The sequence below is a fragment of the Peromyscus eremicus genome, chromosome 5 (assembly GCF_949786415.1).
Source record: "Peromyscus eremicus chromosome 5, PerEre_H2_v1, whole genome shotgun sequence".
Classification (NCBI taxonomy): domain Eukaryota; kingdom Metazoa; phylum Chordata; class Mammalia; order Rodentia; family Cricetidae; genus Peromyscus; species Peromyscus eremicus.
In genome coordinates, this window is record NC_081420.1 from 118370710 (window position 1) to 118395831 (window position 25122).

At 42.3% G+C, this 25122-nt stretch overlaps 1 protein-coding gene across 1 annotated transcript in view; it reads left to right on the forward strand.

The window, feature by feature from the left end:
* Positions 1–6413: 6413 nt before the first annotated feature.
* Ttc29 (tetratricopeptide repeat domain 29) overlaps positions 6414–25122 on the forward strand; it is a 203908-nt gene continuing 185199 nt past the window's right edge. Inside the window, exons 1-4 of the mRNA XM_059264282.1 lie at positions 6414–6771; positions 7127–7157; positions 12169–12266; positions 14133–14216. Coding sequence (XP_059120265.1) covers positions 12175–12266; positions 14133–14216 — 176 coding nt within the window. The 5' untranslated portion in view covers positions 6414–6771; positions 7127–7157; positions 12169–12174. The remainder of the gene's footprint in view (positions 6772–7126; positions 7158–12168; positions 12267–14132; positions 14217–25122) is intronic.

Here is a 25122-nt window from a genome sequence, read left to right on the forward strand (position 1 = left end):
CCTAAACAAGAACCATAATTTTCTCATGAGAGGGTACAGCTCCAAAGATGGTGAAAGGCCATAATGCATATCAGGCCACCAAAGGTAAAAATGGGCAAGTAAGGGCCAGTGAGATGACTTTGCAGGTTAAAGTGCTTGCTGCCAGGCCTGGTGACCTGAGTTCAAGTCCTAGGACCTACATGGTAGAAAGAGAGAACTGACCCTCACATACATACACAATACAAAATGTAAAAAGGTTTTAAAGGATCAGCAAAAATAAATCCAACAACATCAAAAATAGAGAAGCATTTTGGTTGGATGATAAAATTGTGACAAATTGACTTCTACTTTGTAGTGTCCAGCCATTTAAAGATCACCCCTTAACAAATGTCGTTGAGATGGAAGATTGCTGTATCACAATATGCATGGAGGACACCTACTATTTCTTACTCTTCTGGTCTTTTAAATGCCTATCAGTGTGGTGAGCCACCAGGATGGTGTGTGTTGGAGGGTGAGGGGCAGGGAAAGAGAGAGAGACAGAGACATAGAATTAAGTCTCTTATAGTCTAAATTGCAGAACAAAAAAGCCACAGTTGACAAATTACTACTACACTGGAAAATGAAAGTAGAGTTAGCCCTGCTAGGTAAAAGCAAATTGTTTTCGTCTTATCTGTTAACACATAGGCGGTAACAGTGTGTGCTGCATGACTTTGCTCCATCAGAAAGGAGCTATCAGAAACTGTAGCACGACCACAGTCACTGTTGGGTTAGCCAGTTTCTCTCCATCTGCTTTGTCTGGCAAACCTGAGTATTATACAGGAACACTCGAGGAATTATTAGTTGCTATTTTTCAAGTCTGAATTCCCCCAGCAAAGCAGTATTTATTTTACATTTAATTTTTTGAGAATTGCATGCATGATTGCTATACTTACATCATATCCAACTCTTCTCTCCCCTCCAACACTTCCTATGCCCTCTCCCTCTCAAATTCACACTCTCTTCTTCTTTAATTGTTATTCTCTCTCTCTCTCTCTCTCTCTCTCTCTCTCTCTCTCTCTCTCTCTCTCACACACACACACACACACACACACACACACACACACACACACACACGGGGAGGGGAGAGCAGGTAAATAGAATTATCTAAAAATAGTACATATGATCCATAATGCAGTCTGTGGACCCAAGATATGGTTCTCTGAGCAACTGCAAATCATAAAATATACTGTAGTTGAATCTGCCTAAAGGAAAGAGATAAGAATCTGAACGGCTGGGCCTGGGAACTCCAGGGACCAAGGTAGAATCTTATACTAAGATGGACAGAGTCGGAGGGTGGGCTGGGGAGAAGGGGAGGGGGCGGGAGGGGGGAGAACAAGGAAATCCATGGCTGATATGTAAAATTAAATTATATTGTAAAATAAAATAAAATTAAAATTAAAAAAAAAGATGGACAGAGTCACAACAGTGACTTTTTGTCAGTAATTACCTTCTAAGGAGACCACTGCTTGTATGGAATAACTGACAAATATTATTAGGCTTTTTGCTTTGGTATTCAAACTTCAAATTCCAAGGCATGGCATGTGGATATTCAAAACACAGCTGACATATTCCCACCTGCCCTTGAAGCTTAAAGTGGCCATGTGACGAAGCCCTTACTGGTGGGATAAAGCAGGGATTTGTTCTTCATCTTGGGATGAGTGTACCATTATTCTCCTGTGTGTGCATTCCTCAGATAAAATGCAGATGTTGTGACTGGATTGCAAAGACCATCTTGAGAATACCCAGTTAAGCTGTAACTCAGAGGCAGGGACTACTTTTTCAGTTCTGTTAGTGTTGATTTCTGCTCCTGGCAGCTGAACCCACTGATTATCACTATAGCAGCCAAGGATAATAGGCTATGTAAAAATGTCAACATTAAGCAAAGAAAAACTTTCCTGCAGGCAAACACGATTTATAGAAAAAATACAGCCTTAAAAATCTGATATATTCAGTGATAATTGAGACAAGATTCTGTTCATGAAAAAGAATCTATTAAAAACAGTGGCAAAGCCCCCTCCCCTGGCCCCTGCTGACCATCAACACTTGGGACAGGTAGGAGAGCAGGAGAGCTGTCCCTGACCCTCATCAGCTGCAGCACTCAGGAAAAGGCAAGCCCTGCATCTTGCCTGGGCAACACAATAGAGCCAACCCTGTGGGTGCCCCAATAGAGTCAGCTCCAAAATTGTGAGCATGGGAGAGATGTCCCAACTAGCCATCTATCTTGTGGTGGCATGGGCTGGGGAGAGACACTCTTCCCCCCCATCAATCCCCACCTCAGGTGGAAGAGCTGGCCCTGTAGTCATAAGAAGGGGAGAGTAGTTCCTGGCTCCCACCAGCTGCAAACAGTTGGGAGAGCAGGCCCTGCACCTAGCCTGGGCAGCACAATAGAGCTAACCTTGTTGGCTCAGGTGTAGGTGAGCCAGCCCCAAAGTAGTGAGCAGGGAGAGTTGCCCCCATCACCAATCCGTCCTGTGGTAGCATGGGCAGGGTAGAGTTGCTCTCTTCCCTGCTCCCAACACCCACCCTGCCTATCAATGCCTGAGGCAAGTGTAAGAACTGGCCCTAAGGTCACAAGAGCAGAAGAGCTGTCCCTGCCCCCTACCAGATGCAACACTTGGGAGAGCAGGCCCTGCACCTCACCTGGGTAACACAATAGAGCCAACCTTGTTGGCAGAGGTGTGGATGAGCCAGCCCCAAAATTGTAAGTGGGAGAGCAGTCCCCACTACTCATCTGTTATGTGGCAATGTGGGAGGGTAAGAGATGCCCCTCTTTATCCCTCACCTATTTACCACCTGCAGCAGATGAGAGAGCTGACCCTCCCCCTTACCAGCTGCAGCACTCAAGAAACAGGCCCTGCCTCTCACCTAGGCAGCACAGCAGAGCTGGCCAGTGGTCAGAGAGGAGGGTGATCCAGCTCTGATGTTATGAGCAAAGGAGAGATGTCCCCATTACTCATCAGATATGTGGTAGCATTGGCAGAGGAGAGATGCCCTCTCCCCCACCTCCTGTCCATCAATACCTGAGACAAATGGAGGAGCTGGCCCTGGGGTCAGAAGAGCAGGAGGGCTGCCCCATCCCTCACCAGCTGCAGCACTCAGAAGAGTGGTCCCTATGTCTTGCCTGGGCAACACAATAGAGCTGGCTCTGATGTTGTAGGTGTGGGAGAGCCCATCCTGAGACCATGAGAGCAGGAGAACCAGCCCCATCTCTCACTCATTGCTGCTAGAGGTGAATTAGCTGGGGCAATGCTACAGAGCTCACCTTGGTAGTGAGAACAGGGGAGAACTGGCAGGCGGACCAACTCTACAGCTGCCCAGGCCCAGATCCAAGGTTATGACTTGGCCTGTCCCAGCATCCACCCCATCTATGATCTGCTGGAGCATGTGAAGGGACCTGACTCACAGATCCAAAGCTGCAGGATCTCCACAACACAGAGCAACAACAACATACCCAAGAAGAGTCTCAGTGAGGGCCCAGCATTGATAGGGTAGTAGAAACCAGAAGCCTTGAACTAGACCAATGACTCTTTGCAATGAACACTTGCAAGCAAAGATAGACGAACAAAGGGGTTTACTGTGTGACTCACTGTGTCACACTGCAGCTCCCATGATGAGATTTTAAATTTCTTCCCTTTTTAACATTTTTTTCTCATTAATTTTATTTGGGAGGTGGAGGCATGCAGGGGCAGAAGGCAGATGCAAAGGGATGAGGAAATGAATGGGGTTAAGATACATGATGTAAAAGGCACATAGAATAAATAAAAAGAAAAAATAGTGGTAACAGAGCTCAGTGTTAAGAGTGTGCACTTGGCATGTACAGAGCCCTGGATCTAGTTCCCAGCACCTCCAACTAGAAGGCTATCCTGGATCAGCACCATATGCCTCGGATAAAGGCACTTATCTCTAAGCCCCAGGAACTTAGGTCCCACAGAATGAAAGGAGAGAACTAAATCACCCAGGTTGTTCTCTGACCTCTACATGCATGCACACACATGTACCCACTTAGGAGATCACATACAAAGGAGGCACAGGAAATGGGTTTCGGAGTTCTCATCACACATGCTGGGGTTAGGAAAAGTAAAAGATACTTTCTAAGTATCAAGAATGTTTACTTTCCCAATGGCTGTAGAGAAAAGAAGGACCATGTCAGCCTGAAAGAACTCAAAATGTCTAGAATATTCTTTCTTCAGTGTTGCAAGGGGACACATTCAGTAAAACACAGGAGTCAAACAAGAAGGATTCAGGAAAGGTTTCCTGCTGGAATTGATGAATAAGGGTCAAAACAGCATTGAGATCTATTATGGGGAGTGGCTAGAAGGTAGCGGCACCCACTGGAATAGTGGAGCTTCTATTAGGGGAGAGTTTTGGCATGTCCTAAATACCTGTCTCCAGAGCAAAGATCAGAAGGCACCCTGGATGTAGCAGGTCAGCAAGAGCTTCAAATGGCCATTTGTATTTGCCCCCATCCCCTCTTCGAATTCTACATGAGGAAGAGAAGAAGTCAATTGGAGGAACTTCTGCCTATGCTGCCATTCATTCGTTTAATTCAAAACCTGTGTGAACATGTACCACACCACAGTCCCCAGCCTCTGTGTTACTACAGGAAACTAGACAAGAAGAAGGGAAAACTAAAGCCCACACTTACAGTGAGCTCTCACTCTCAGGGAAGATGGGCTCGTAGAATAAAGACATCTGTAAGTAGGAGTATAGAGAGATTAATTCTGTGTGGATAAAGAAGTCCCCAGTGCTTCCAGAAGGGCCCAAGCACCTAGAGAAAAGCAGTGTCTGAAGCCTCACTTGGAAGGAATAGTTTCCTCTTTACTTTTTGCTTAAGTCAGTTTGAGTTTTCTGTCATTCGCAAAGTTCTCTGACTGCATTTTCTAGCTCTAAAGAAACTTATGCTCAGAAGGATGTCACAGAACTTCCAGTGAGTTGGGGACAGCAAGCATGGGAATAAATCCAAAAAGACAGGGCAGTTTTCTAGACCTTGGACTAAGAGGTGTTTCATTACCTAAGGCAGGAAGGAGAACTCACAAATCTCCTGTGCAGAAAGTCTACAGAGAACAGAGTCTGGGAGAGAATTCCCACCAGTCAAATGGAGTTCTACTAAAGTGATTCTGAGAGCGGGAAAATTAATTCATGAGAACAGAGGAGGACCTCCTGGAGGAAGCGCTGGCTATAGGTAGTCACAATGGTCAACTGAATGTTCACGAGCAACAATTGAATGCACTGTCTACACTTAATTGGTGGAAATAATACAGTGATTTATTACAGAACATCAGATGTGGGAATGAAAATGTGGCTATGGCTGTATGCTTATACTCTAGACAGAATCAATGTATGATTGGTAAAATGATATAGGTGGGCAGATTGCTGGCTAACTCAAACAATATATGACAATGGGCAATCAATAAAGCCTTATTTCCCAGCATGGTTTTATGGGAGAAGCACAATAAGCTCTGGCCCTGTTCTATGTATGAGAGAAAGTGCAAGAAGGCTCACTTTTTAGTACATTGTGGTGGTTTGAAAGAAAATGGCCCCCAAAGGGAGTGGCACTATTAGGAGGTGTAGCCTTGTTGGAGGAAGTGTGTCTGTGTGGGGGCGAGCTTTAAGGTTTCTTTCTCAAGCTTCACTCAGTGTGACAGTCAGTCGACTTCCTGTTGCCTCTGGTAAAGATGTAGGCAGCACCATATCTGCCTACACGCTGCCACACTCCTCATCAGGAGCATAATGGACTGAACCTCTCTCTGAAACTGTAAGCCACCACCTCGATTAAACGTTTTTGTAAGAGTCGCCATGGTCATGGTGTCTCTTCACGGCAATAAAAACCCTAACTAAGACATACACACAAGTCGCAGAAAAGACAGAACAATGACCCAGTAGGGAAACATCAAACTCCCAAGTTTCAGAAATGAGAACAAACAAGGACAGAGTAATTTTAAGGGACCCTAGGCTTCTTAGCTGGTCACAGCTCAAAGTCGTGTTATCTTTCTGGAGATAGTTTGGCAAAGTCATCTTTGTGGATGTGACATCCCGGAGGCCGAGGAAGAGGGCAATGGCTGCTTTATTTCAGTAAGAGTTTCATCAGGTTAATAGGGATCTTGGATGCCAATCTGTGGGTTTTCCATCAATCTCGTGGACAAAGGAGAAATATTGAAAAATCTTGAGAAAAAGCGATGCCCAGAAGGAAACAACTCAAACTCAAGGTCCTTGGATTGTGGAGATTTCTCTCTGGCGGGTCCACTTGAGGACTCAGCTCCTCCGGCAGGTCACGCCCACTCATCAACAAACCTCCCCCTCCAAGCCCTGCCCCCATGCTCAAAGAGTCTTTGAGCTGCCCAATCCCAAAGCCCATTTTAGCCTAACTCCGCCCCCTCCCGGCCCGCCGCGCCCCTCTGTTTCCCCGGGAGACGCTCTAGGCGTCCCCCGTCTGCACCTAGCCAGGCCACTGACCTAGGGAGAGGCCAAAGAGCGCCCAGCACCCTCAGGAGCTTCCTCAGGGGACACAGCCGCAATTGTCCCCAGAGCCAGGTTTGTGGGACAAGACTGGGAACAAGACCTGGCCAGCTCCTAGGAGAGCGAGCTGCTCTTCCTTCCCAGGACCCCTTCCTCCTGCTTCCTGAGGTCTACCTCCAGAATCAAGCCTCTCCCTAGAGGAACGGAAGGCAAGGCGCTCTTCCTGGCTCGAGACCACCTGGCCCGTTAAGGAAAGACAAACAGATGTGGGAACAGGCACACCAGGCCTGCTCAGAGGTGAGTGGATACAGAACTGAAGGCACTCTCTGTTTTCAGTTGTTAAAAAAACAGCGCTATCTTACAAACCTGAGAGAAAGAACTCCTAAACCACGTTTGAGTTGATCTGCGTCAAAACACACAAATTTCTACTGTTTTGTTGACTTAGTTTCACAGCGACTAATTGGGACGTTTCACTCTTTAGCTCATCTAAAGATATATATATATATACTGGGTACGTAGTACTTTTACTAATTCACTTATTCGCCAGTCTGAGTGAGTTTTGTTTCTTGACTTGGGGAGCACAGAGGAATTATATTACTGAGTAATTTTTTTTCTCTTTTCTTTGCTGTTGCAATTGCTTCTGAATTTTCAGATTGGCTTCTGAGGACCAGAGATCTGCAAATGTAAGTGGGATGAAATATGACCTACCTTCTACTTGATGCTTTGAGTCACTAATAAATGTCAGGAGGTGGGAAATATGTGATTACTGTTTACTTCACAACCTATCCAATTGTCCATCACAAGGTGCTAGGAGTGTCCAGAAATTTTAAACTTATTTATGTGAACTTGTTTTTTCACTCTTGGAAGGAGTGTAAACAAATGTATCCCATAGTTTCTTTCATCTTTCATAGCAGAAGAATTCTTACATAAAGTGCTCTGAATCTTAAGAATGATATTGTGTCATTGGTGGGAAAACATTTATTTTAAATTCTCCTGGTGATAATTAATAACCCTGTTTGCTGGAGTTGTTGGTTTTATTTCTCTCACCTCAGTTTTCACTGTACAGTGATTGGACCTGGAGATGTAGTCATTCAGACACAGTCGCTCTCTAAGCAGCCTCTGTGGACAGTCACCTGTCCTCTTTGTGGTTCCTGTTGGGGACATGTCACGGGGAGTGGGCGGGAGGGTTACTCTTTGAAGTTTCACTTGGGGGCCAGAAACAAACTCACACCGTAGGACACCGTCAGCCTGACCCAGAACGCTCAAACCTTTCATCCTCTGCTTCCTCATTCTCATTTGTCTTTGTATGTGGGGGCCAAACGTAGAGGCTGTACGTGCGGCTGATGTGAGTGCCAACCAGCAGATCAAAGAATGCACCAAATCTTTTCTGAATACCAACTGTGGAATGGCTCCGGGCGGCCTTTTGATCTGTGTCTCAGCCCCTGTGGTACCACACGTAGCAATGCCCATTCGCTGGCACTGGGGGTGGGGGGGTGGGGCTGGGCCCTCCTAACGCACTGCACACTGCGTTAGCTGGGTTCCAGGGGCTCAGCACATCTTGGTACCAGCCCGAGAGGTAACTTCCTTCTCCCTTTCCTGAGTGATTGCCTTCCTGCAGCTTTCTTCTTGGGGTAGACCCTGATGGCCAATGGGTTGGAGGTGGCTTCCATTTTTGCTGCTGACATGGGCAGGTGGTGCACAGCAGGAATGGACTAAATTCCTTATTACTGAGTCGAGGTTAGAACACCAAAGGCTGGGAATGGTGGGAAAATGGCTCAAGTCATGTTGACAGTGAACAAGAGGCTTTTGTCACTCCAAAAACAAAACCAACCCTGAAATGATAGCTCCCTAAAAATACTGGCATTTCCCCCCACTACCTCAGTTCTCCTCAGCCCCTATTACTTGTGAGAAAGCAGCTACTTCCTACTTTCATAAATGTCAGCATAAACAAGACCATACTTATAAGGCATGAGAGAGAGAGAGGACAGTTACTTAGGAAGATAATTTGGTCCAAGATCACACTGAATATTGAGTATATTTCAAGTCCCACATGAAGATGTAATTCAAAATACACACTATATATTGTATAAATAGATGCAGTGGTGATCACACATTGATTATGAAAAACAAAATGTTCTTGCCTAAAGCACAGGCAAAGTAGGATGTGGGCTAGAACAAGGAGAGAGGCTGCTAGACATCCACACTAATGCTTAGCTTCAACTTTCCAGCACAGATGGGTTGAGCAACATTTTTCCAACATGCAGTTAATAACTTTTTTCCCCACTTTATAATTCAGCTCTGACCACCCCTCATTCAGAGTTTGTGCCTTGAGGCTTGCCAGCAGGGTTTGCAATACTTACATTAAACTAAATTTAAGAGTAAAGGTGTTCCCGCTGCTCATGTTCTCAGATCAGAGGAGAGCAAAATGAAGGAACTGGCAGCTGAAACTTTAATGGTGGGAAACGTTGACTTAGAATTTGAAAAAAAAATCGCAGTTGATCTGTGTGACAAAGAAGACACATTCTTTTCCATGGATATTATTTGCATTTGATTTCATTATATGCCTGTATTTCCTGGCAAAACTCAGCTAACTCACTTGGTTTTGTATAATATACTGGAAGGCCACTTTGAGAGGTGGCGAGGTTTATGCACCTTGATGGGGTATGCTGGCCATACTGGACCTTCTGGAGGCTGCTCCATCTGCCTGAATGTAGATGAGCTTTCCCGGCCTATGAGAAGCTCCTGGGTGAATCTTTCAATGGCTTCTGCAACTGTGCAGACTCCCTCGCTTCAGTGACCATTCTACACTGCTCTGAAAAAGTAGAATGGGTCTCATGATGTGTGCACTCATGGGATGTGGGTTGTGCTGAATGGAGTTCATTCACATTTATTCTGCAACACTGAATACTCTGGAAGAAAGGCTTCATAGATTCTGGATTAAGCTTCTGGAAATCGGGTTTGGGGAGCCTTTATATGTTCCTTCAAACACATCCATGAGGTTTTCCCTACGTAAGTCAAAACTTCTTCATGCATGTTATGTATAAGACTTTGATTGAATACATTCTGGGCATCCAGATAAACCAATTGGTTGATATAACATTTGATCAAAAAAATCGGATCTTTTTAAGTTACAAGAGAGTTAAGTCATTATATTATGAAGTTATCCCTTGTAATAGCATTCACTTCTGTTGCTTATTCTGCAAAATAAAACAATACTTTGTCTTTAGACTGTGTGCTTTAGCTGCATATTATGCACAGACTGTGAAGATTCATGTCATTAATCAAGTCTGCATAAACAGGGTAATAGGCTTTTAGTGTACTGAAAATAAAATACTAACCTGTATTTAAATTATCTCTTTAATTATGCAAAAATATTTTAGTCCAATGTGATAATCCTTTTTAGGAATGTGAGACCAATGCTATCAATATTGCCTTTCATAAGATTTCCTTCAAAGTTTAGTGTTCCCTCCACCTATGCCCAGTCCCATAGTGACATGCTATTGTAGCACCCCACTATGTGGATGGTTTGACTACATCTCTCAGCTCTACTTCCTCCTACTGACCTCTCCTGCCAGATTCACAGAAGCCTCCAGAGCGGCCTTTCTGCAATCTAGCATTCCTTTCCCTATGACCTCTGGAGAAGCTACTTTTCAAAGTGAAGCTGAGATTATTTCACCCCAAAGGAAACAGGGTGGATCCTGATATCTGGAGGATCTACAGTAGAGAGAGTACCCAAGTCAATCTCATGTCTACAGCAACTTCAAGACTCTGCCTTCCTAAATTTTAACTTCTTTGCCTTCTTGTATTTACCCTCCACTATAGCTTAGCATTTGTGGTGTATTTTTCCTACCAAGTCTTTTTATTGCCATGGCGTGGTCTTTTTACTTTGCTTATGTAACTGGTATCTGCTTTTCTCAATATCCACTCTCATAATGGAAATTCCATGAGGTCAGAGATCTTTGGTCTTTTTGCTGGATGTTGTGTCTTCAGCACCCAGGACGTGTCCATCACAAAGTAGTGGCTCAGTGAATAATCTGTTGACCATTCAAGGCCTCACTTGATAGTTTTACTACAGATCACACAGGTGTAAAATGCTGGTAAGGAGTGATCTGAAGCTTAGATGCAGCCTTCCAGGGAGTTGATGAAGGGTAGGAGTCAAACCTGGTGCACGTGGCAATGACGGCATCAGGAGCATCTGGTCTTTTGAATGTCTCTCTGTTTAAGTGGAAGGCAGACTCTGCAACTGAGAGCCTTGTCAGAGTGGACACTGTCTCTTACTGTAGGTCCTCCAGACACCAGGACCCACCTTGCTTACTTTTCTTGTCTTTGAAACAAGGTTTCTCTATGTAGTCCTGGCTGTCCTGGAACTCACTTTGTAGACCAGGCTCACCTTGAACTCAGAGATCTGTCTGCCTCTGCTCCTAAGTGCTGGGACCAAAGGCGTGTGCCACCACTGCCTGACCCACCCTGTTTTCTTTGGGGACAAAGTTCCAATAACTTGACTGGCATTCCTTTCTCAATGCTCACAACTATGGCATAATGCATTTCAGAAAAAGGCTGCCACCATCTCTCTCATCCCCCTGCCCCATTCTCTTCTTGAAGTGTGACTAACAGTCTCCCTCAGGTAGATGGTTCTGTATTCACATGGCCTGGATCTGGACAGGCATGTCACTACAGGAAGTGATGCTGTGAGGACTGTGGGCCCAACCTAAGAGGGGTACTTGCCTTTGGAACCCTATGTTGTCCCTAAGAAACCCTAAGACTGCTATACAATGAGAAAACCCAATGTATATGACCACACTACATGCTTGTGCTCTGGAAGACAGCTGTTTGGGGTCCCAGCTGGTAGCCCTTACCACCAGATAAATGAGTGGAGATGAGCTCTGCCCTTAGTTGGGTTCGTGAGCTTCTAACATACAGAAGAGGTCTCAATAGTTTGGGGGAGAAAAAGCTACCTCTTTTACACTCTGTCCAAATTCAAAGAGAAAAAGTGGTTTTAAGCAACTTTTTTTTGTTTGTTTTTGTTTTTGTTTTTTGAGACAGGGTTTCTCTGTGTAGCTTTGCGCCTTTCCTGGAACTCGCTCTGTAGTCCAGGCTGGCCTCGAACTCACAGAGATCCACCTGCCTGCAAATTTTAAAACTAATGCATTTTGAAATGATTTGCTATCTGATGTGTTTTAGCTATCTGCCTCGTCAAGGAGGCTGCCTCTTCACTGAGAATCAGTCTCAGCATCTATCACTTTAAAGGGAAGCCTCTGTTTGTGAGTATTGAGGTAGCTAGAGAATAGCAAAGTGTGACGTATTCTCAAATGTTGATTGTAACAGAAAAGTAAAGCATGAATCCTGGAACCCACAGCTGTCCAGAGAATTTATCCTTGCATTGCACCCACGTCCCTTAACAGAACTATTTACAAAGCTGAACTGTCGAAAATCCATTTATGGATTTTCTCCTAAATCACTTTGGGGTAGAGATACAGAACATTGTCCAAAAGACAGACAGTAGAGAGAATGAGAGATGCAGCCTGTGGAATTAACTCTCTCAGTAGCATTCCTGTGTAACAAAAGCAATAGCTCGACATATAGAGGTATCCTCATCTCAGACAACACATAATACATTGCTAATAATGTCTTGTCTTTATTGATTCTTTGAAGATTTATCCTTTTAAAACAGCCATTTCTGCTTACATTTTGCAGTCTCCAATGACCACCTTTCCCCCAGTTCCTGTGACGAGTAAAAAGCTTACAGTCTTAGCCAGACAGAAGCTGCCATGCTCGTCAGTAACAATTCCAAGGTATGCATCCCTACTTCTCCTTTCTCATCCTACAGGGTACAATTCCTGCAGTCGTGGATGTCAATAGCACATCTTAAAAATTGCAATTGTGTAAGGAAAAGAGATAATACATTGTTATAGTCAAATATTCAAATTCACTGTTTAGAAAGTCTTAATGAGCCTCACTCAAATATAACCAGTTTTTGCCAAGCTGGTAGTCATTTAATCATTTTATTTCCTGTGAAATTATTCTATATTTTCTACAGAATTTCAAGATGTTTTCTTTTTAAAATAGACACAGAGGTAGTAAAGCAGACGCTTTGGATGAAAACACACGTGGCTTTTAGCTTTCAAAGTCTCCGACACTGACTTCTGTTTTGGGGAGCTGTGTCCTAATAGGATGCACGCTTCCTAGTAGGTAGATTGACAGGCAAGATTTAGCTCATGAAATGAAATGGAATCCAAAAATGCATTCCCATACTACTGCTACTGAGGAACAGCTACCAAGCTACTGGAATTGTCACAAAATGCAGAAGAAGAAATTGATGCATTTATCATATTTATGAATATTAACAGATACTGAAATACTTTGAAGTTGCCATTTGTCAGTGTACTGACTTTTAGAAATACACATATTGCTTATACCTAGAAACAATTTGCATACGTACCTTTGGCTATTTTCTTTTTGTGCATTTGTGTCAATTCCTGCAAAGTATAACAATCAAATTGTTACAAGATTTCTTTGTTCTCATATATCATTTTTAGTATTTCTTAGAAAGACAAAGCCCCTGGACCAAAGCAAATTCATAACCAAACCAACACAAACATTCTTTTAAAATTGCAAATCAAATACTTTATTTTAGGAAGCTAAGAAATCTTTCAATAGTGCATGCACACATTCATGTATATGTTCTTTAATTTTTGAAATATTTACAAAATTCAAAAAGCTTCTTCTGTCTGGCTTTTTTTCAGTGTTTAAGATTACATATTATTTTCGAAGTGAGCAATAAACACAACTGATTGTCGCTTCCCTAAAATCAAATGGATTTTAAAAAAGAATCTTATTAAAGAATCTTACTATTTAGGGAAACATTTTTACAAACATTCTTTAATAAAAATTCTGTAAATGAAACATGACTATTTGGGGACGTTTAGTAGACTACACACTGGGTTCTGAGAACTTAATGCATATTTGTTTTTACAAATGTAGAGGGTGATAATAATGGACACATTTCCCAATAAAGTCTCTTTTAACTTTTTTGCATCTTGAATCTCAATAATTTGAGATTTATGTGCGATATAAGAAAAAAAAACCCACAAGCAAGTTCTTAGTAGGGCATGATGGGGCACACTTGGAATTGATCAGTGCTCAGAGACTGAGGCAGGCGGTTAACAAGGACTAGGTGCCAAGTGAGAGTTTATGAAAAAAAAAACAAAAACAAATAGAACAAGTGGAAAACATAGACCTTTACAAACAGCATTCCAGGGAAAACTGTGCCAATAATTGGAACACACATGTTTAACACATCTGTATCAAGCAGTAGTTCTTGACTCAAGGTCTTGTACCAAAGAAAATAGTGAGAGTCGTACTGCAAATCCCACAATGAAGTGGAAGACCGTGCAAGCTTTGAGAGAAAACACCACGTGAGCACATGACCTGCTGCAATATGTAGACATGTCTCCCTTTATTCATTAGATCTACTCTTCCCTATCTTCTTACCTTCACGTTTTTGGAAATGATCCAAACTACTTAAGGTTAGAGCTACGGTTCACCACAGACACCACTGTCTGCGGAACGCAGCTTCTCTCCTGGTAGCGTTGTTCTGTGTTTGGAAGCTTTTCAGCTTGGTCAGACGGTACTTTATTATTTCTTTCCATTTCATTTAGGGCTCAGTTGATCAAAGAGAAAGATGACATAGATCATTACCTGGAGCAGAATTTCAAAGGCCTGTCGAAGGAAGAGGTTGCTGCGTAAGTCTGACCCTCTTAACGGCACTTTCATATAAAGTTTGTTTCTTTTGTCTGGATTCTTTCTTGGAATTTCAATTTTCCCGTGCAGTAAACTTTTTTCCACTGGAACATGGCATTTAAAAATTAAAACTGGTATTAAATAGTGATAAGTCACGTCTATTGATCTTACACACATCAAAGTCTTTAATTTTTTTGGCTCTCAAAATTCTTATATTTAGCAAGATATTATACTAGCACATTTGCAATATTGAGTTAAGTCTGAGCCATTAATTGCTTATTAATCTCCATTTTAGGGTATGTTGCCTCTGTGGAGAAGAAAAGAATTTTCAGAAAAAGATGTATATTTTTTATTGGTGATTAAAAAATGAAAAATAATTCTTAGTGGTATATTTTGTTCCCTCTGTCCAAAAACCCTCAAAAATGTTGATGAATAGCAGCTTGTTGTTAAATGTAAAATTATTTCTAAGTTGTCTGGATTTATTCTTTTAATGAACAGTATAAACACTGCTATTCTATCATTAACCAGAATCTAATCTATGGGACAAATAGCAGTATGAGAAAAAAAATATATGTTAGAGGGATAGAGAGACATCTTAAAGAATGGCCAGACAGGCTTAAGTTGGTCTCAGCCAGGTTAAGTCTTTAGGCATAAGCATTGAAAAACTGGCATCTCCAAAGGGCCCCACGTATCACACTGAATTCACTAGATTTCCACTGTAATGTTTAGTGCAAACGTTTTTAAAAGATTCCACCAGCATACAGCTTAATGCTAATTCAATCAAGAAATATGCCTAATGTTTTTATCATAGGTTTCATACACTGTAAAATTTTGTCTCTTAATATGTTTCATATGTTTGATTTGATGTTTGTCAATGTGAGTATTGCATAGACAAACAAAATAGCTCATCTTGTCAATAACTCCAGCACAGAATGGTAAAATTTATAATAATTGGACTGGGGGATGGCTCAGTTGACAGAGTGATTGCCTTGCATGCATGAAGCTCTAGGTTCGATCCTCAGCCAACATAAACCAGGCATGGTGGGAGACACATGCCTGTAAATCCTAGCACTCAGGAGGCAAAGGCATAAGGATCAGGAGTTCAAATTCATTCTTTGCTACATAGAGAATTGGAGGATTGCCTGGGCAACCTTGAGACCCTGTCTAAAAATAACTTTTAAAATTATAATAATTAATGTTACTTATTTCCACAAAGCTGTTCTAAAGAGTGTCATTTGCTATTAGGATGTTTGATTAAATGTTATTTGGATTGATGACTCATTGGCTTGCCTTGGCAACCTGTTGAACAAAATTAAAGGTCGTTATTGTAGGATACTGTGGTTACTAACTATAAGAAATATATATAAATAGTACTTGCATGATAACTTAAGTATAATTATGTCCAAATAACTTAGTTGGCCTTAAGTGTTAAGAATTAAGATAAGAATTAAATGTATGCTTCATAAAAGTCAACAAACTAGAAATTCTGTGCACCTAAGCATTATTCAATCAGGGCAGACTATTCAATCCAAGAAAGTACAAGATAGACTATGTTTATGACTTTTCTCTAATTACAGTAATAATATATTTTTTCACTAAGAATATCACCAAATTGATTTCAAATTCATGACCGTGTTACAGAAAACAGTAGCACTGAGTAATTCCTCCATATTGTATTCTCCTAAAAACAGACCATGCATGTGACTCAAGAATCTAATCTTATCTGCACAAAAGCCCTTTTTGCGAGACACTCAATGCAGGCCATTAGTATGGAGAGAGCTTGTACACAACTTGCTATTACGCTCTTGATTGATACTCATTCTAGACTACTGCACCCTAGACAAACTAATTGAATAACACATAAAAGAGAAAACTGATGAATGATTTCAGCATCTCCCAGAAATGCCCCAGCAGGTGCCAAGAAGAATTGTGCATATTCTATTAGCTGAGGAATTGCTGCATAAAACGTTTTATTAGCCATTCAACTATAAAAAGATAAATTGGTCAACAAACAGGTACTAAATACTTACCTCATATCTAATATGAGATTTTTCACATTGGGAGAGACAGTGATATTTTACTGTAAGATAGTTGACCCTATCCCAAAGTCTTAACATGTATTGGAGATATTAAGACCTATGTGCACCAGACAGCTATGAAATAGATAAGTGCTGCTGATGCACTGAGAAGTGCAGCCCAGAGACCAAGGGTAAAGCAGAAAGGACAGAGATGGCTGGATGAAACTTGTCATGCAATATATACATACGTGGTTAGCACACTAAAGTGATCAGACCAATAAGTCAGCGATAACCAGCACACAGAGTTTAATGTACAGTGACTCAAAAATCAATGTTCAAGAAGGTAGAGCACCATGTAAGATATGCCTCAAATCCTCCCCTCTACTGCCTTATTCTTCATTAGGATGCTAGACCATTTGTATATACTCACTAAGACACTTGATACACACTAGATTTAGTATCCCCTAATAGGCTGTGTTCTTTGTCTTGTCTCCAAACGACCTCTTATCACATGCCTCCAAATATGGCAGCCTACATGCATCTCAATGCATGTAGGCACTGTGGCTTTCCTGGTTGTGGTGAGTGGGAGGTCCCACTCTTGTTCTAAGCACTTCTTGATCCTTCCATCTCATTGCCTCCCACCCCCTCCTTCAGTACACCATAAAGTTCTCCCTTCCCATTGAATCAACAGCACTAGTGTTCAAACCTCCATTAATATTTCTGGTCTTCTTATGCAAGTGCTTTCTCACGCACACACACACCCCATCTTTTGCAGCGAGCACGAGCATCATATAAATATTTTTTCCAATGCACTTGAAGTGGCTATCCTTATGGATGTCTCTCCTTTTCCTTAGCACGCTTCCTCTCTGCCACACCTGACAGTTCTCCTTCCGTCTCATCTTGAGGACCACCTTCCCTGTGATTGGCAGTGTACACCACTCTTGTTTTGTTCTTGTGGCTTCTGGGATGTCTTGTTGGATGATTTTCCTCCAGATCACATCACCTCAGCCTCCTCTGATGACTGCATCTCTTGTTTTCAAAGTCTCAGTGGAAAGAAAGCCAAGGGCTCTGTCCTAGGCCTGCTTCTCCAGCCATCATCTCAATGGATGCAGTCTTAGCTGTAAACATTAGCAGCGATATCATAGCTGCTACACTGGCAAATCCAGCACTGAGCTCTCCAGGCTCCAAAGTTTTACATTCACCTACCTCTTTGATATGGCTACTAAAGATACAGAATACACATCACAAGGTTACAGCAACTTGAAACTGAAGTCTAGGTTCTCCAATGCTCCTCTCCCACACCCCACGCAGGATTCTCCCTATAGCCATTCCCCAAGGCAGCCTTTACCTTTACCATGCCCAATGCTCTCCATCAGATGCAAGGTTAAAATATCTCCTGAGCCCCAGTACTTCTCCCCATTGCCTACCCCAGTCTTGCCAAGGTCTCAACACAATCTTCTAGGTGCTCTTCCTACTCTGGAGTACTCTTGTGTATATTCTGTTTCTACCAAATCTAGTGAAACTTAAAAAAAAATGATGAAGACACTCCTTTCTCTAAAGCTTTCTAAAGAGCATCTCACTGCTTCTGTGATACCTTTAAACTCATCTGGCCTAAAGCTGGGTGTAACTGCAGCTTTGCTGGCTTCTGACTGGATGGCCCTCCTTTGGCCCCATCTGCCCTCCCAGTGTGGCTTTATTGCTGATGTACTTCTTCTCATGTGGTATGTCACTTTGAATGTGCCCATCCTTAGGATCTCTTTCCCATTTCCTAATCTGGTTTAAAAAGGACTCAAGCAGAAAAACTGAACAATTGTTACTGGAGAAATCCAGGAGAGGGTCAGATGCCACTCGTTTTGCTTTGAAATGGGTAGAATAGTTCAGAAGCAAGGACTTCGGGCCTTACCTTAATCTATATATACAGAAGGAATTTCAGGATGCTTTTTTTTAACCTTTGTTGACTTTGTTCTTTGACAATACCATACACGCATAATATGCATTCTAATTATTATAGCCCCTCTCTACTCTCTTTCTCTCTGCCATTTTCACCCTCTCCCTCCTTCCCAAAAGTCTCCTTCTTATTCTCATGACTTAGTTGTTGTTTTGTTTGAGAGTTACTGGGTTTACCCAGGATCATGTGGGTCCGTGGCTCTGGAACTGTAGCTGAAGCCTGGCGGCTTCTCAGTGGGCACACAACTGAAGACAATGATATCCCTTCCCCCAGAATTCACCAATGGCCAGTAGTTCATGGAGAAAGGATAGAGTCCTTTAAACTCTCCCATGAGTGACTGTTGAGGGGCCCAGTCTTGTGTTGTCCCATTGCAAGCGACCGTAGCTGCTGTGAGGTTATGACTGCATTGACTAACTTTGCCATGCCCGGAAGACAAATGTCATGGCCCCTCTTATGTTCAGCCTCTTAAATTTGTTCTGTTTCATCTGCGATGTCACCCTCCCTGAGCCTTAGACAGAGTATAAACGTTTTCTTCAGTGTTGATCATTCAACTATTACTTAGCCACAGCACCATGAGCAGCCATGTGCCTCTGCATTCACCACTAATTCATTGCAAAGAGAAGCTTTTCTGGTTGAAGTAGCATTGGTCTATGGGGATAAACATGACTATTTAGAAGGTAGTTTGGGACCATGACCATCTAGCTAATCAACAGTATTAAGCTTACCCTGAGGGCCTAAGGCATTTTCAGGCATGGGTTTTTAATTAGTACCAGGTTTTTTGCAGTATCAGGAATCAATTCCCTCTTGTGGAGCAGACCACAGCACCAGTCAGACAGTGGTTGGTTACCCTCCTCACACTCATTTTGCTTAATGGGTTGATGTTGTCAATCACAGGGTTCCCAGCTGGATAAGACCACAGACACACTTCTTCCCCAACAGCCTGTGTAGCACATTCCAGGATTATGAAGACAGGGAGGAAGCTTCCAGATCAGTTCCTGCTGGGTTTCTTTATACCTTGCAAGCAAAGAGTGTGGTATCTTCAGTGACATGATCCTAGTTCTGAGATAGGGCCTTTCACAGTCCAGCTGGCCTTGAACTGAAGCTGAGGATGGCTTTGAACTCTTGACTGGTCTGCCTCCATTCTCAAAGCACACACCACCATACCCAGCTTTTTTTTTAAATTTATGTATGTGTGTATGAGTATATAGATGAGCATGTGCTTACAGATACCTGTAGAGACCAAAAGAGGGCACTGTGGCTTTGGACCTCCTGAAGCTGGAGTTGTGGGTGGTTGTGAGCCACCCATTGTGGGTGCTGGGAGCTGAACCTGGATTCCCTGCAAGGGCAGCTAGCACTCCTACCACTAAGCAGCTGGCCCAGTCTCTACTTTATTAGTTGTTAAGTGTGCCTTTTTTTTTTTTTTGCTATATCTTAGATATTGCATTATTCAAAATAATATACCCTACATTTGCACTTGACAGTGATTCAACTTTATTACATAGGTCTACGTGATAGGTTTACTGATGGGTTTTTGGTTTTTGGGTTTTTTTTTTTTGATTTTTTCGAGACAGGGTTTCTCTGTGTAGCTTTGCGCCTTTCCTGGGACTCACTTGGTAGCCCAGGCTGGCCTCGAACTCACAGAAATCTGCCTGCCTCTGCCTCCCGAGTGCTGGGATTAAAGGCGTGCGCCACCACCGCCCGGCTACTGATGTTGTTTTAACTGATCTTTAACTGCTGGAAATTGGTGAACCAGAACCCTTGGTGCACTTTGGATTTTCAACTATGTATATTATCAGAATGCAGTATTGTTTTTCTAAAAGCACTTAAAATATCACGTATTATCATGTCTTAATTGCTCCGAGAAGCTAAGAAATAAAATTGTAATTTATAGATTCAAATAAAATTTGGGGGAGGCAGTTTTTGTAACATTGTATGTGAAAATACAAATGAGCAAAATCATTTGGGCACAGATAATGTTAATCTGCTCCGTATTATTTTCTGTTTCAAATCGGAAGCCCCAGCGCGTGGACAAAGAAGGTAGGTTGAGGCCCACATGATTCCTGAGATGCTGCTTTCTTTGGGGGTGTCTGACTTTGAGCCTCATCTGCAAGGCGTTTGTGGCCAGGACTGTTAGTTCCCTCATCCAGCTACTTTAGACTGTAACAAAACCAAGAACCAGGGCTGTGGTGGCAGCTCGGCTGGTGAGATGCGTGGTGCGCAGGCGTGAGGACCTGAGTTCAGGACCCCAGCACCCAGGGAAAGCCGGATGTGGCACCCACACCTTCAGTCCCAGTGGGGAGAATCCCTGGGGCCCCTGGCCAGCCAGTCTGGATAAACCGGTAAACTCCGGGTTCAGTGACGGTCAGTGTAAAATTTACTAAAGTCCCTTTCTGCTTCATTCTGAGTTGTGTAACTCCTGTGGTTCATAATAAATTAGCATTTCACTGAGGAGGCTTTCCTCTGGAATCTCAGAGCCTTCTAGACAGTCTTTTCAGATTTGCCGGTTACTGGCCAATAAGGTCCGGGGTTTGCACGTGTCGAGAGCAGACGGTGTTTAGTCCAGATTTAACTGTTCAGAGCATGCTGTGGGAATTTAATCTCCTCCAGGTGTGTTCGTCCTCTGGCCTGTTCATTATTGTCTGCTTTTGTGAAATCACTTTGTTTTCCTTTAAAACACTGTGCTCTGCTGTAAAATAATGGAATCTCTAAGGGAGTTGGCAAATTTAAACGTCTGAAGCAGTCAGTAGCCGAGTAAATGGTTGTATGATGGTGTTAAGTGAGGTTCGTCTTTGATATTGTATTCTGTCAGTATTAAAACAGAGAAGACTCGAAACTATTCACAACCTTTTAGATTTCTGATATGGTTAAAAAACAATTCCTAAAATATTGATACTACAACATTCATAAAAATATCAATCTCCTGGCCCACACATTTGCCATGCTGTTTTTTTATGTTGGAAAGTGGGGGTGTTGTTATAACAACCGCTGAACTCAGTGCTTAAAGCTCACAAGGATGCTTCCGCATACTCAGAGTCTCCGCGGAAATGGCTAGATCAAGGTCTTTCCTAGTCAGTGCAATTGTGTGTGTGTGTGTGTGTGTGTGTGTGTGTGTGTGTGTGTGTGTGTGATGTCTGTCTGTTTAAAAAGCACATTATTCTTTTTTGAAAAAAAAGTTTTATGTCTAACTATGAGAAATAATGAAAAGAAGAAAATTAAAGTGATACTTTTTTCTTTGGTTTTTAATTAGATTATTTAGAAATGTCCAACTTCCCTTCATCTGGAATATAATTATCAAGATACACACATGTGTAGTACATTTGTAAATATGTATATATTAGTCTGTGTGTAAATATGTATCCTTAGCCTTGGGCTTAAACTGATAATATTAATTTTCTACATACCACACAAAAATCATATAATAAATTTTGACCATTTTCTTCAGGTTAACAAGTATCTTAAAATTAAACACACCCAGAACACCCAGAAATAAGGAGACATATCCTTGTCTTCTTCATAATCCTCATACCCAGGCAAAACACAGCAGTCCTTTTTCTAGTAAGGCTGTAAGGAATGCCCCCACTAACTCAGGTGTGAGAGTTAGGCTGATCAACATCCTTTATAAATCTAGAAATGGCTCATGTAGGTTACTGCCTGGTAGAGTGCAAATCCATCACTGGCCAAGGCAGTTAACTTGGGAATTATATGAAATTAGAGGGGTTTTCATTGAATAAACTTGATTATGTCATTTTCCACAGAAACCTGTTTTTCCTATTTATAGATGATCAAACCCAATGAGAAAGAAACTTAACACTGAACTATCAGTTCGCAGAGCCCACCCAAGGGATCAGCCACCACTGCAAGGCGAAGGTGTCCTGGAATCCACTGGCAGGGCCGAGATGACGGGCACGGGAGACACGGTTCTCAGGGCGCTCCCATCGCAGCATGGGCAGGAAGTAAAGTTAGGAGGTGAATGTCTCTTTGTCCCCTTCCCTGGTCCCGAGACAGGAAAGGGGCAATGCATCTTCAGAAAATTGCAACAATGCTTTCATTTACTAGTGTTAGTTCTGCTCCAGCTTTTGATATGGAAGACTTTGATTGTTTGGAAATTAACCAGTGTTGATCTCCAGCCCTTCACTTAATTAAGTCTAATAAAATGTCCTTGAATTAATTAAAACTAATGAATTATATATGCATTTAGTCATTTATAAATTGACTAATTAATCACTATAGTATCTTCCAAAATTCTTAGGTGATCAATGAGGAAGAATTTTTCCAAATTTCTTTTGTGTGGACTTTTTTCTCATTCCATTTCTTGAGGGATCAAATGTTACTGGTCAGAATAATTTCTGAGGAGACTAACTTTTATTCTAAATATACTGGGAAATTTTTGCTATATTTTCTACAAGGAAACGATGTGAGGTGGCTTCACTTCAATGTGCACGCAAGACTGCTCTGCCCTGTGCATGACTTACTTTGAGTGGCTTGACCAGGGTGGGAATAAAGGAAATTATAAGAAGTGGTCTTATTTAGAATATGATAGAATGGACGTGGAATAAATAAAGGAAGAAGTAGATGACGAGCTGATTGGAGATTATGATAGAATGGACAAGGGAATGAATAAAGGAAGAAAGAGATGTTGACTCTTCTGAACCCATCTGAGCAGCTGGGGCAATGTCTTATTCCCAGCTGAGTCCCCAGTTCCTCCAACAATATGCAGCACACAGTAGGCACTCAATAAATAACCTTTTAAGTCAGGCTGCTCTTACCTAAGCCTCTCTAGTTAAATCCCTTCCATTCCCACTTTGAAATTTTTGTTGTAAAAATAATAAGAGTTACAGTGAGCACTTAAAATGTTTCAGGTATTGTTTCACGTAAGTCATCTGTAAAAATTCTTTTAATACTAGAAAAAAACTACCTGTCAGTTCCATTTATAACCAAGAATAAAAGTCCAGAGGCATTATCTTGACCAAGTCACCCAGATCATCAGGACAAGAGCTGAACTTGAGTCCTGGCGCTCCAGCTCTGTGTCCCACTGTTCGTCCTTGACACCACCCTGGCTCTGGAGCCACCCAGGCCTTAACCGAGTGCTATCCTTCTCATCTCCCATCCTAAGGCACTGCCATTCTTGCCCTAGACTGTGCCATGGTTCTTCTGTGTCAAGTGGTTCAGTTCTACCCAGGCATTTGGGGTTCTTCTGTAACCCTCTCGTAACCCTCTCGTAACCCTCTCCCATTACAGCACGCCAGCACCCCGCTGCCGTTTTGTTTCCTGCATGTGCTCTGACAGGATGGAGGAGGTGTGCTGTTTATCTGTGTAGCTACGGTATTGATGAGGACCACAGCTCACAGGTGGTGGTGAATCTGTGAGCTGGGTACCTGTGCTGTGCCTGGAAGGCCCGCCGTTCCCTCTCACGCCTCATGTACTTAGAAGCTTTCCCCTTTCCTCACTGTGTGAGGCCGCCTTTGCCCCACTTCCACCCACACAGTAGAATTCCAAGTGCTTGTTGCTGCTCACTGAACAGCTGTGACCACCATAAACATGTACTTTATTTCCCCGAGTATTAATATTTAATAAACTATAGATTGTGACCCATTAGAGAGCAGTAGTTGTGACCCATTAGTTTGGGGATCACAGCCAGCATTTTAAAACTAAAAAGAGAGTTCATAAAGTAGAGTGGAAGAGAGTGCACTGTGTTCAGTAAGGCTAGTGCTGGGAAGTGTACTGGAGTAAGGCTTTAAGCCCAGACTCGGTACTTAGCGTTCAGCTTTACACTCACAAAGAATGGTTGCCTTTGGATAATTCATTTAACCTCCTCTAACTCAGCCTCCTCCAAGTGAGAGAAAGGGTCTCATAGAACAGCTCTAAGGATTATGTTACCATTTATCAAAAGAAGAATAAAGCACTGTGTGTGGCAGGGTTTTGTACTGTTTTATGTGTTTATATGTACTGTATGCACATGCACAGGGAGACACTTGGCAGTGAGCAAGCGTCAAGAAGGCAGGGGCCAAGCTGGAGAGAAAAATGGAGAACACACATTAGAGGCCAGGTTCCAGACTCCTACCATCTTGCACCCACCAACCTTCTTTCCTTCCTTCCTTCCTTCCTTCCTTCCTTCCTTCCTTCCTTCCTCGCTTCCTCCCACCTTCCCTCCCTCCCTCCCTTTGTCCCTCTCCCTTTATGTAGTTATACTTTTTATACACCATCGTTCCAGTGCTGTGGATTTCCCTTGAAGCTCCACCCCAACTGTATCATGTACATTTTTAAATGCCTGTTTTTCCTTTTCTTTGTTTGCTGCAAGTTTTGCTGATTTGCTTTGTCATTTTGAGCCTCCTTTTTATAAAACTAAAAAAATAAAAAATAGATTTAAAGTTAATACAGAGAAATATTAACATGAGAGCAGAAAACAATTGAAAAAATAAATGGAATTTATTGCTGGGTTTTTTTGTTTTTTGTTTTTTTTTTGAAAAGATGAAGAGAACTGATCAACCTTTAACCAGACTATTAAGGAAAAAGAAAAAATACGATGTGCCAACTTTCAAGTTTTGTTTACTTGTTTTGTCTTAGACTATCTATCTTAGACTTGTCTATCAAGTCTAAGAAAAAAACAAACAAAACTTGAAAGTTTTTCTGATTTGCTTTGCCATTTTGAGCTTCTTCAAGTCAAGAAACAGTTCCTAAATGCAGAAGTCCAAAGTCTATGTCATCTGAGTCACTACAGCCAGAGATAGGCTTGAGTGTCGGAAGACACGGGGCTGACACCACTGTAAACTCGCCACATGCAATAGCCACAGGAAGATGACCAGAAAACAGATCGAAATGTCTGAGGTGCACTATTCAGTGCAGATTGGCAAAACAGCATGTGCAGTGTATGTTGCATGTGTGTGCAAGACACCAATGTTAAGAAATGGGTTTCAAAATCTGCAATTAAATCGATTGTCCCCC